The 13317-nt window shown below is 47.0% G+C and overlaps 1 protein-coding gene across 2 annotated transcripts; it reads left to right on the top strand.

Moving 5' to 3' along the window:
* Positions 1 to 8862: 8862 nt before the first annotated feature.
* Positions 8863 to 9954, top strand: LOC120643405. 2 transcript variants are annotated; one of them, XM_039919766.1, is made up of 2 exons: positions 8863 to 9130; positions 9247 to 9954. In XM_039919766.1, the coding sequence occupies exons 1-2, from the start codon at positions 9058 to 9060 to the stop codon at positions 9510 to 9512; spliced, it is 339 nt and encodes a 112-aa protein (XP_039775700.1). In that variant the 5' UTR covers positions 8863 to 9057; the 3' UTR covers positions 9513 to 9954. The 2 variants fall into 2 exon arrangements, with proteins under 2 accessions (XP_039775700.1, XP_039775699.1); XM_039919765.1 differs by having other exon boundaries at positions 8912 to 9130; positions 9250 to 9954.
* The last annotated feature ends 3363 nt before the right edge of the window (positions 9955 to 13317 follow it).

Genomic DNA, 13317 nt, shown 5'->3' with positions numbered 1-13317 from the left:
TATGGGTGAGGTTCATGAAGGTATTTGTGATACTCATCAATCGGCTCCTAAGATGAAGTGGTTATTTAGAAGAGCTGGTTTTTATTGGCCCACTATGCTATCCGATTGTTTCAAGTAATATAAAGGATGTGAAGAATGTCAACGGTTTGGTGATTTGCAATCGGTGCCTGCTGCGTCGATGCATCCTATTATTAAACCATGGCCGTTCCGAGGTTGGGGGTTGGATTTCATTGGACAAATTAATCCTCCATCTTCAAAGGGGCATCGCTTCGTGTTGGTTGCTACGGATTATTTCACTAAATGGACCGAAGCAGTTCCTTTGAAGAATATGACGCATAAAGAGGTAATTGAGTTTATTACTGATCATATTATTCATAGATTCGGCATTCCACAAACTTTGACAACGGATCAAGGTACTTCATTTATATCAAAAGAGGTGCGTGCCTTTGCCGAATCTTACAAGATTAAATTGCTCAATTCATCTCCATATTATGCTCAGGCCAATGGGCAGGCCGAGTCTAGTAATAAGATTTTGGTCAAACTTATCAAGAAGAAGATAGAAGAAAATCCTAGGAGGTGGCATGAAGTGTTATCCGAAGCATTATGGGCTCATCGTATATCTAGACATGGTGCTACTAAGGTTACTCCTTTTGAGCTTGTGTATGGTCAAGAGGCCATTTTACCCGTTGAGGTGAATCTGGACGCATATAGATTAGCAAAACAAAATGACCTCTCTGCTGTTGATTATCATGATATGATGATGGAAAATATTGATGAGGTGACTGACAAGCGTTTGAAGGCCTTGAAGGAAATTGAGAAGGACAAGCTTCGGGTGGCTAGAGCCTACAACAAGAAGGTAAAACTTAAGTATTTTCAGGTTGGAGATCTAGTTTGGAAGACAATTTTGCCTCTTGGGATGAAAAGCGAAAAGTTTGGCAAATGGTCGCCAAGTTGGGAGGGTCCATATAAGATTGTCAAAGTTATCTCCGGAAATTCGTATATGGTGGAGACGGTGCAAGGTGAACGTCTACCCAGGGCTATCAATGGGAGATACTTGAAGAAATTCTATCCTAGCGTTTGGTAAAGTGCGTGAAGACGAAGACGACCGGTATTGGATATCGCCCTTAGTTTTATTTTTAGAGTTGTATGCTCTGTGTAAAACATGTACATCAAGATAGTTCTTGCTTTTTGGCTTGTGAAACTCACCAAAAAGCAGGGGGGGCATATGTTGACACCAAATTTGGCACCTACTGAGGTCGACCGGTCTGATCGGTCGGGCCGACCGGTCAGACCGGTCTGGTCTGTACTCTGTACAGTCCGAGTAGAATTAGGGTTTTTGTAAAGAGTCCTCATGTAATCCTACTCGTGAAGGGGTACGTCTTCCCCGGCCTATAAATATAAAGGCTAAGGCCGATTGAGGTTATTCCCAATCGAATCAATACAAAAAATCGCATTACTTTTATCTCTCAAACCCTAGCCTTTTTCAACCCTAGATTGCTTTCTTCCTTCGTCCCGGCGGCGTTTGAAGACGTTCTGAGTGGCCTGCCGACCTCAGAGCAACCCTACGATCACGAGCTCCGACGGGGTCCCTCCCGAGCTCGCTGTTCTAGGTCTTCGCGAGTTCTCTGTCTGCACCGGTCAGACCGGTCGGCGAAACCGGTCAGACCGGTCCGCCCAGGGTTCCCGCTGTGTTGATCGTTTTGACGATCGTCGCGCGTTCTAGCGCATTCGAGTGCGTTGGCGCAATTCTGTGTCAACACTGTCTACTATGTAATATGTTCTGAATCCACGCCTACTTGGTTGGTGACAACATCTCTGATAGTAAAGGTTAGTTTCACCGATAGATCCTGCAATAAAGTTAATCTGACTGCTGCAAATGGAATGGTTCTGGGCATCCACATCATACAATTCATTCATGCTGCAGACATGCATCGGCCATGGTCAATTTTGTGTGGCACTGACCCACTATTCATTCAACTATAAAGTCCCCTTTCAACTTTACAAATATGGTACCCTGCATGTGTCTACCGCGTTTTGTACGATAAAATATGCTATGTCCCATGCATATGCATGCTCTGCTTTCTCTAAAGTCGTCATGCAGTGTAGTTATCTCCCTATGTTCGCCACAGACTCAACAGTCTCCATCCTCAGAATGACTTGCTTCAAAGTTAAGTTGTTTTTTTCTTCAAAAAAAAAGGTTAAGTTGTTTGGAATAGCTAGGAAAAGCATATAGATCCGCATTTTCAGAGCAGTTCAACCCTGTGAAGTTTGTAGGATGCATGCATACCTAACCCTGTACCAGAACTATCTGCTACTGTATGTCATTGAAATAGTATTTGCTTGTCATTGTTGGTCAAAAAAATATATATGATAATAAAGTAACTAGGTACGAAGGTTTCGCTGTTCACCAGACCAATAACCCCCGTCTGATCTTGGAATCGTGCATGGTCCTTTTCGTTTGGGCATTATTCTAGACTTGATGATGTCTCTGTCTTCTTCTTGCTTCTAATTCAAGGGAATTCGAAGGATGCGAAGGCTCCAAATTAAATGGTCGCTGATTGCCAGCCGGCAGGCCGCCTGCGACTTTGGGTTTCTGGTATGAATGGGAATACTTGGACCTTTTGGAAGGATCAACAAACCAAACTGATGCTGGTCGACAAGGTTCTGTTATACCGTGCTATCGTCAGTAGTCCATCTGGATGTAATTTTTTTTAATTTTTTGGTAAACTGATGACGCGCGGCCCTCTGTTATGCATGAGACAACACGCACCATTATGCATGTATCCTATTAGTTTCTGTCATCACCTTGGATTAGCGTTCTGGCAATTTTCAAACGCACGGTCAAGCTTGATGCTGCCCTGCTCTGGAACTGGAAGAAGCTTGATGGGGACAATGTAAGGAACATGGCCCCACCTAGGCTATCGTTTATGATTTTGGTGATTGAGTGACAACATAATCAATGGGACTAATGAGTTTGTGAGATCACACTTGTAGGAGTTATTAGGTCCTATGGATATGAGTTAACACGTCTAATTCATCGTCAAGACACAATGTCCAATCTATCGTCGAGATGTCAAGTCCAATCCACCATCAAGATGACAAATCTAATCAGTCGTAGAGATGCCAAAGTATAGTGGAAATCCAGAGATAGAATATATTTCAAGGATCTAAATGATTGCCACGACGAATGGGACGAGAAGATGCAGTTTCAGCCGCATCGGTTTAACTGATACCACACCATCGGAACATCCGATGGTTGTCGGAAGAACCGATGCCCCAGGCATCGGTGTAATTGGACGTGCTTAGGAAAACTCAATAGCACCGGTTGAACCGACGGGTCACTCAGAGACATCGGTGCATTCAATGTACTATTGTCCAGATACGATGTCAAGCGCGCAGAAGTCAAGTCTTCAGCACTGGTTGAACCGACGGTGCATCGGAGCATAGCGTCGGTGCAATGACGTCAGCAAGAAAGGAAGAGTGCAATGGCTACGTGAAGATCAAGTGTCACCGGAAGAACTGACACCTAAGCATCGGTTTAACCGACGGTCCCTAGAGTTGCTGCAGCTGTATCAGTGAAGCAACGGCTAGTTTCAGTCTGTGAGTGACCGGAAGAACCGATGTCTTTAGCACCGGAAGTTCCGATGCCTACGCAGAAAACTGGCCAACGGCTAGTAACAGCTCCCTTGAGTTGGTGGCCTATATATATGCCTCACCCCGGCCATTTTGAGTTTGCTGGAGTCCCAAGACATCACACACACATCCAAGAACATCTCCAAGCCATCCAAGAGCATAGAGATTAAATCCTTAGTCCTTAGCACAAGCTTTATGAGTGTTAGTGCTAGGTTAGCTCTTGAGTGAGTGATCAAGTAAGGTTTAAATCCTTGTGTTGTGGTTTTAGAGTGAACCAAACTTGTATCTCGGTGCGCCGGCCTCATTGGAGCATTGATGGCTCGCCGGCACGTCAACGACCCTCCGGCTTGGTGTGGAGCGGCGTCGACAATCTTGTGCGGGGGACGGAGACCCCTCCTTCGTGGGCAATCTCCCTTATTGAAGATCGAGATCAAGGTGACCGTGATTGTGTTCACGGAAGAGACTTGATTGTCGGGAAGCGATACTCTTCGTGAGTGCTTCAACAACGTGGATGTAGGGACGCCTTCGTGGCAATCCGAACCACAGGATAAATCCTTGCGTCAAGAGTTTGCTTCCTCTGATCCCTCCTTTAAATTTCCGTATTTCATATTGCAATCTTTGTGCCTTTACTTTTATAGAGTACTCTCTTGATAGGATTGGCTATATATTGCTAAATTCTTTTGGGATGAGGGTTTCACACTAAGGTGAACCATAGTTGCACATCTAAATAGTTTGTTTTAGTTTAAATATTGTACAAATTAGTTAGAGCCATATGTTAAGGTTTTTAAGTTGTCTAATTCACCCCCTCTTCCTCTTAAACTAGAGCACCCGATTATTTTCAGACAAAAATTTTCTCCTGCTGCCCTGCTCTAGCAGCCTTGCATATGGTCATATGGACCTTGGTGAAACATGTGGGGCAGTGACTAGTCAGCTACAGATTCTCTCCCTTCAACTTTACCTGCATGCTCTGTTTCTCTAAAGTCGTCATGCAATGCGTTAGTAATCTCCATTTTTTTGTTCAGTCGCAGCAATAATGTACGTGGCCAGGGGTCAACAGTCCCAGTCTGAGCAGGTAATTTGGCTTCAAAGTCACGCTAAGCTAGCCCGCACTCAAAGAGGTTAGGAGGGTGTATATACAAAAGTCCCCTAACCTCTGTGAGTGCGGACTAGTTTAGTTTAGGGTTAATTGGATTCATGCCATTACAATTTTCCAAGTTCATTGATCTGTCATTACAATTCACCTATTTCGAACCGTGTCATTACAATTTCACATTTCTTCCAAACATACCACTACGTATCCCTTCGACGTGTTTCTGAAAATTTGTGGACCAAAATACCCTCGTCTTCTTCCTCCTCTCACTCCTCTCTCTTCTCCTTCCTGCCTCCTTCTCCATGGCCCAAGCAGATCCCCCCCTCGGCAGACGATGTCGGGGCCGCCACCAGCATCCGCTGCTCCGCGCCCCTGGCCAGCGCTCCCGCCCCTAGGCCTATGCCCCTCGCCGACCGACTGCTGCTGCTACTGCTGTGCGGCGGCGACGGCTGCTAGGGGCCTGGGGCGGGGCCCGAGGAGACAGTCCGGCCGGCCGCCAGCTTCTTCTTCCCCAATCCACTTCTTCCGATGGCCACCGCCGCCGCCCTGATCATGCTCATGCATCGCTGCCGCCGCCCTTCCATCCTCCGCTGGATGATGCCGCGGGCGTGGAGGTAGGCAAGGTCCGCGCCGTCGCCGGCGACGCCGAGCTGCTCTGTGCGCCCGCTGCCCGGTCCAGCAGCAGCCGCCGCACAGCAACAGCATCAGCCGGTCGGCACAGGGGGCTCGCGGCGAGCTGGGATTCCTTGCCTACGCCTACGGGACCAGGTGCTCGTGAAGCCCTGCACCATAGCAACCTCAAATCGATAAAGCTGTCAGGCATTATTGTCGATTTGGACATCAAATCGAGCTTGGCGCGGTCACCAATCCATTTATGAGATGCTCTGATAATTTCGTCGATTCCGCCGGACAGGAAGCCGATCCGCCTGATTCCGCTGCCGCAGCAGCATCGCGGCCTCGCTCCGCACGACGCCCGGCCGTGCCCGTCCTCGACGCCAACCAAGAATAATCACCCTGTTCGGCTGGGCCAATCAGCCGGCTGGAGTTGGCTGTTACGTACTGTAGCAACAGTACTTTTGTGAGGGGAGCGCCCAGCAGCAGCTGCAGCTGGAGCTGGCTGATTGGCCCAGCCGAACAGGGAAAATAGTGCGACGCTGCTGCACGGCCTTCCCACGTCATCTGTCCCACGCCGAGCTGCTCTGCGCGCCCGCTGCCCGGTCTAGCAGCAGCAGCAGCCGGTCGGCGAGGGGCATGAGCCCGGGGGGCAGGGGCGGTGCCGGCACATCCTACCATGGAGAGAGAGGAAAGAGAGAGAAGGGATGAGAGGAAGAAGAAGGTCAAGGGTATTTTGGTCCACAAATTTTAAAAAACAGGTCGAAGGGGTATGTAGTGGTATATTTGGAAGAGATAGGAAATTGTAATGTCACGGTTCGAAATAGGTGAATTGTAATGGTAGATCAGTGAACTCGGAAAATTATAATGGCATGAATCCAATTAACCCTTTAGTTTATGTATATGGCATGCAGCTGTACGTATAGTGTGACTTTTGACACATTTTTGACGCCAACCGACCAGCCTTTAATTTATTTGCTGATCGACTACACTCTCATGTGTAGTCAATAATTAAGCAAACTTGTCAAAGCCAAAACTCAGCGACAATCACGGGACAATCAACAGTTGACAACAGAGACGCTTTCAAAAAGATAGCTTCTACTCCCTCCATTTCAAATTATAATCCATTTGATTTTTTTTACTTCAAATTTGACTAATCATCTTATTCAAAAAGTTTATACAAATATCTTCAAATTTAAATTGTTTTTGAAAAACTTTTATTAATAAAGTAAGCCGTAAAAAATGATGACACCGTTCGGCTGCTCAGCAAACCAGCTGGCTGCAGCTGCCGATTGGCTAGTTGCATGCTGAATGCAGCAGCCGCAACACAATCTCCAACCATGCAGCCAAACAGTTTCGAAACCAAAGTAGAGGCTCTCATATTAAGTAAGCTACTCAAGCAAGCACCATAGAGTGCAATCAAATTGAATCGAATCCATATGCAGAAATGCGGAGAAAACACTCTAGTCATCTTTGGGTGTTGTTGGGCCTTCTAAGATTATCTGGGCCGTGGCCCATTAACTACGCAGAAATCCTCTAAGTTGAGAAAAGAAAGAAAGGGTATGAATCCCTCCGGCGACCAACGGCGATTGGGACGGGATGGACGGAGCCAAGATGCCGCGATTGGGGGTGGTGTGTTCCTCGTCGTCCTCCTCCCTTGAGTCTCAGTGGTGGCCCCGCGCCTCGCGTAAACCATGGAGATGGGGGATTTAATCTTAACTGCAGCACTGCGCTCCTCCTCGATGACTGCGCAAGAATCAGGAGCAGTATCAGAAATTCCCAGCCCCAATGGGGATGGAAGACGCCGCCAACAGAAGCAGCAGTAGCAGCGAGGTCGAGCACAAATGGGAGGAGGCTGACTCACTGGCAGCGAGCGAAGGGTTGGGCGCGGGCGTGACCGATGCGGTGGAGGAGTAGGTGGAGGAGGCGTCGGAGGGCATGGGGAGGGGGAAGAGTCCAGTCCTTGTCCTTGTGGGTTTGATGGGGGTCGGGGTCTTGGGGAGGAGGAGGTTGGTGACGTCGCTGAGCGGCACTGCCGCCTTCCACTGCCGCTTGAACTTGGGGCTGGAGAGCGGCACCAGGGCCGGCAAGCCCTGTGGCGTGGCGGTGCTGGTGGTGGTGGTGGTGGGGTGCCTCATTGGGATTGATTCCGATGGTGGTGAGTGAAGCGGAGGAGGTCGGGAGGGAAAGGAAGGTCTCTTCTAGCTTTCTCCTTAGGGAAGAAAGATTGGAGGTAGACGGACCGGGCTTCACTTTGCAGATTGTGGTGGGCCTACTTTTGTGTCTGATTGGGCATTTGGGACCTTTTTCATTTTTATATTTAAAAAAACCAAAATTTCAAAAATATATGTCGAATAGTGAAATTTTCAAAAATGGGTGCATGTCGCCCCCCTAATGGGTGACAGGGTGCCTGTCGCCCACTGGATGGGCGACAGGACCTAAATGTAAAAAAAAATTACATTTAGGTCCTGGCGCCCAGGGCGCATTAAATAGTGAACTTGTAAAATCGATATAAAATCGTAGAAAAATCGAAAAAATACAAACTCAACTGTTATGGATTCTATGAAACAAGATCTACAACTTTTGTTACATAAAGTTTTTCATTTTATCAATGTATCTAAATCAAGAAAAATAGTTCTTGTACCTAGAAAAATCTGAAATAATTCATTTGGTCTAGTTTTGCTTATCTAAAATTTACCAAACTTTTTTTATAGCTTTTAGGAAATAAAATAATGGTACTGTAAAAGTTATGGCTTCTAATACTCAGTATAGCAGCATGGATAAATAAATCATTTAAACTAGACATATTGCAAAATCTAATTTAAAAACTTATTCTAGAAATGTTTTCTGGACCTACCAATTTTGTACAAGTCTATGCTCACCATATGCAACACTCTGGCCAAAGATGACATGCATCCAAAGGATGGATCTTGAGATTTAAATAAAAGTGCATTAAACTGATATTTAAAATATAGAAAGATACGTTGATCAAATGAAAACATTTATGTAACAAAAGTTGTAGATCTTGTTTCATAGAATCCATAACAGTTGAGTTTGTATTTTTCCTATTTTTCTACGATTTTATATCGATTTTACAAATTTACTGTTTAATGCGCCCTGGGCGCCAGGACCTAAATGTAAAAAAAAATTACATTTAGGTCCTGTCGCCCATCCCGTGGGCGACAGGCACCTATTTTTGAAAATTTCTCTATTCGGCATATATTTTTGAAATTTTGTTTTTTTAATATAAAAATAAAAAAAGCGCGGGCATTTGACTTACCGTTGATATTTTGGATGGGCCATTAACCCACGGCTGTAGCCAGGCCCATGTGGCTAACATGGTTGGTGATGTGTCATGAAGTAAGGGACAGAGGAGCATGGCCCAGATGTCTGTGTCTGTGTCTGGCCAAGGCAACTCTTTTTATTTTTATTTTTTGGCCTCAAACCTTGGGTGGCCGCCCACAAGGAGAAGCCAAGTAAACCAGCAGCAGCAGAGAAACTGAAGGCTGTCCCTGGTTTCTGATTTGCTTTATGTGAGGTGAGCACAACACAAACCAGTGGGCACAAGCACTCCACTCGTGACCTCCTCCCTTCCTATAAGTATCGTATCTGACCAAACACACTCTCACCAATTCCATCCAGATCCAGCACTCCCTTTCGTTCCTTCATCACCAAATCCAAAACACAACTCCTTGCCATCGGCAGCAGGCAGCAGATCATCCATGGAATCAAAGATGGAGAGGATGAGCTCGTCGGTGCAGTCCTGGGTGGAGGAACACAAGCTCGCAACAATCGGTACGCTCAGCCATCCCCTCTTGCTTTGCTTGCTTAATTAATCAGTTAATCTTCTCCGATATGCATATGATCCTCTCCCTTCATACACTGATCTATCTATCGGTCGATGCGTGCAGGAGGCGTGTGGGCTGCGGCGGTGGGCGCCTCGGTGGCGTACAGCCGCCGGAGGGCGCCGCAGCGGGCGACGAGCCTCCGCCTCATCCACGCCAGGATGCACGCTCAGGCTCTCACCCTCGCCGTGCTCGGGGGAGCCGCCGCCATGCACTACTACACCAAGACCAAGAGCAGCGCCAACGCCGACAAGATGGACCTCGACTTCTACGCGCACCTGCCGCCGGCCACCGACGCCGACGGCAACGAGAACGAGCGCTGGAGCTGGTAAACTTGCCTTTCCTCGATCTGTTGCAAGGCAGCCGATCGATGAACAAGACAAGGAATGGGGGGAATAAACTAGTACTAGTTGCAGCAATAATTGGGCATCCATGACGTGGCGAGTTAATTATTTGTCCTAATCCATCCAGCTAAGAAGCCTCGCCCATGGTTTCGTTTACTTAACATTATCCATCCACATCATGCCCGGCTGGCTGGCCCACGGTTTTCTTCTGTTTCGCCGGAGCTGCCGGAGCCGGAGACGACAAGACGACTCCATCGAGCAGAGATACTTGTATGTATGGGCAGCTGGTTATGTATGTAGGCAGGTTAGCACTTCTCTTTCCATGGTTTGAAGCTGAAGCAATGCAACAAGCTGCTGCCTTCTTCGGTTCTTCCCCTGTACTACCAGCTAGAACCATTTGATGTATATGGCGATATGGCGACATTCTGACTCAAGATGGCAATGGGTACTCGAAACTCAATTACCCGACGGGTTTTACTTGATAAGAAGGCGGGTATGGAATAAGTTTTCTATCCGTGGGTACGTTATTGGGCAAAATTTCTTACCCATCGGGTACGTGGGTACGGGTACGGATGCATACTACCCATACCCGCCTACGTGCGGGTAAAAAATACCCGCAGAAAGAAACTAAACTAGCCTAAATCTCTAATATATTTTAGCCCATATGGCCCATAAATTTGGCCTAATCCAATTAAATCAGCCTAGTTATATATTGTGAACCCTTCTAAACCCTAACCATATTCCTCTCCCTCACCCCACTCCACTTCCTAGCCGCCGCCGCACCTCAACCTGGAGGCAGCGAGGCTGCGATTCAAACCGCGACGCCCCCTCGGCCCACGCCCCTCGCCTCGCGTCCCGGGTCGCCGCCTCCGCTGTCGTCCTTCTCCCCTCCCAACTCCGGCGCCCCCTTAGCCCCTCCCATCCCAAACTCCGGCGCCCCTCCCCTCCCATCGCGGGGTCGCGTCGTGGCCGTCGCGCGGTCGAGCGACTGAGCGAGCGCTCGCCCAGCCCCTCAGAGCGCAGGCCGAGATCCACTAGCACGAGGTTCCCCCTACAGCCCCACAGCCGCCTATCCCAGCCGCCGCAGGCCGCATGCCCCCACGGCCCCACCACAGCGCCCTAGGCTGGATTTGGAGCTTCCGTCCCCGGCGCCCCGCACATCATAGTCAAAAACTTGACCTGCGGGGGGTAAGACTGCCCCCACGACATTGTTTGAGAGGTAGAATGACCTTCTCACAGCAGGCCAAGAAAACCCCCGAACCCCTGTCCCACCCGTACACGGGGGCTCGTCGCCTTGTGAGTTAGGCCGGGCTCCACAGTGCTTTGAACATGAGGCAGACGAGGGGGTTTTTTTACCCGCAGGCGGAAATTCTTCCCGACCAGGGATCGAACCCACGACCTGCGGGGTGCCGCCGGACTGCCGTGACCAACTGGTCCGACATAGTCCAAGCTCAAGCCTAGTGAAGCTTTTTGATGTCTTATCTATTAATTGCATTTGGAAACTTGTAACATGTGTGGTCTTTCTTTAATTCATGGTGGATTAGTGACTTGTAACCATGTGAATGAAGTTTGGAATGGCTTAAATTTTCATGTGAATGTCGGTATGTTTTCGGGTGTGGATTATCCGTTGGGTACAACCCGCTGGGTACGGGTATGAAGTATTTTTCTACCCGTGTGCGGGTGCGGGTAACCTGATGGGTAAAATTTAACCCAAGCGGGTACGGGTACGGATACGGGTGGCCACTGCATACCCGTTGCCATCTTGAATTCTGACACTCCTCTTCTCTTCATCTGGTGGCTGGCCCAAAGCCTATGATATGGCCCGATACACGCACACACAACATTGGGCCATGCTTTACTTCAAAAAAAAATATTGGTCCATGGTCCATAAGCACTGCACGTGAGTCAGCCCGCGTGAGCTAAGGCCTGTTGTGCTCTGCTCTGCTCTGATGACCCAGTTATGGACCTGAAGCAGAGTTTTTTTTTTATTGCTCCTGAAGCAGAGTACTGACTCAACGTGACCGAATCACAAAGGAAAATACACTGTATGTATGTATGTATTGCATTAATCTGATGCAGACATACACAAGCCGCACAAAAAGTATGTACAGTAGTAGGTCATATAATATGGAGCCATCCCTTCCAGGCATGCATGCAAACTCTGCAACACCATATCCGTCACACTAGTTTTTCACACCCTGTCAGCAAGACTGCAAATAGAACAATCAGCTAATTGTATTGCCACGCAACGTATGATACGACTATTATGTGCTAATAACCAACCCAACAAATCCTCAAATCGTAGGGATTATATACAAAGGAAAAATACACTCACACTGTATGTATTGCATTAATCTGATGCAGACATACACGATCATCACAAAAGCTTGTACAGTAGTAGATCATATGGGGTCATCCCATCCAGGACTGCATGCAAACTCTGCAACATCATCCATCAATCAGAGTTTTTCACACCAGCAAGACTACAATAAAAAAAATCAGCTAATTGTATTGACACGTAAAATCCTAAAATTGTTGGAATTATATTTTATATATATTGGACTTTAGCCCTTTATCAAACAGGTATAACTTTATGACTGGCATCCCCCTTTATACTACATGTATCCCTTTCCTGGGACACTAATTGTTACACTAACTGGCATGCCAAGCTAGTCGTGATGACATGTTTTTTCTGCAATGATACTTGGGATTAATTTAAAAAACATACCTTTTTTCCCTATGACACTAGTATATTCATATATTTTCTTGTGGGTATGCTAGCATGACTTAAAAAGAGCTAGCTGGGGCCCTACATGATGTCGGGTGAGTGGGAGGCTAGTGGTTAGCTTGTTAACGCAGCATAGCCTAAGCGTGCCACCCTGCAAGTCTCCAAACGTCCGCATCTTCCCTTTCAGTTACCCCAAACAAGTCTCTTTTAATTAGCAGGTTACAAAGTCCCTCTCAACCATCTGGTGCATGATTCTCTCCATTCATCTTATAATCATGTAATCATCCTTTTGTCTGAATTTAAGTCTCATACCTACTTATACCTTGAGAGGAAAAGACGGCCATGACCTTCCGTCTTCATTAACTCAACTTCCATTTTGCGAGTAAACGTTTACATAAAGAAATTTATGGCAAAACATTACTTAATTGGAGTAATACTATAGAGTAGCCAGAGTCTTCAACCTCACAGGAACCGTACCACTAAAAATACACTAATGAATTTTAGAACTTTGGTATCAGTAATCTACTAGCGGTGCTGAGTACTTTTGGGGGGCCAGCTAAGATCTTCGTTTGCACTAATTATGCCGTAAACCCCATAGTTAGAACAATGACTAACCTCTACGGTAGAGTGCAATGAACAGGCTGTTCTAGGTACACGGTGTTCTAGCACAGGCTGTTCTAGCATTAGACAATTGTACCAAACCTTGCACTAAATAAAACGAAAATCCACAAAGACAATGTCTGCTCTTGCTTTAAGCACCATACCTTCCTTCTTTCTGGTATGGGATTGAAATCTTTGTGCTGTGTCTAACTGCAATACTACTAACATCTTTGCATGATTGGTTGTTGTACTGCTATTCTAACAATCATTCCTTTTGAAAATGGAGGGGTATTGCTAAAAAAATGGAGAAAACCCGGCCAAGGTCAGTTTTTTTTTTTTGAAGGTCACCGGGAGGGGAGAGAATCCCCCACCTGAATTTCATTCATTAGCCCCGAAGTGGCCCAGCAGATTGTTTAAAGGTTTTACAACATAAAGGTCAGTTTAGTCAATGTACCTGACACGAAA

Source organism: Panicum virgatum, chromosome 8K (genome assembly GCF_016808335.1).
Source record: "Panicum virgatum strain AP13 chromosome 8K, P.virgatum_v5, whole genome shotgun sequence".
Taxonomy (NCBI): domain Eukaryota; kingdom Viridiplantae; phylum Streptophyta; class Magnoliopsida; order Poales; family Poaceae; genus Panicum; species Panicum virgatum.
The sequence above is the reverse complement of the archived record's forward strand: the minus strand, read 5'-3'. Positions and strand labels throughout refer to the sequence as shown.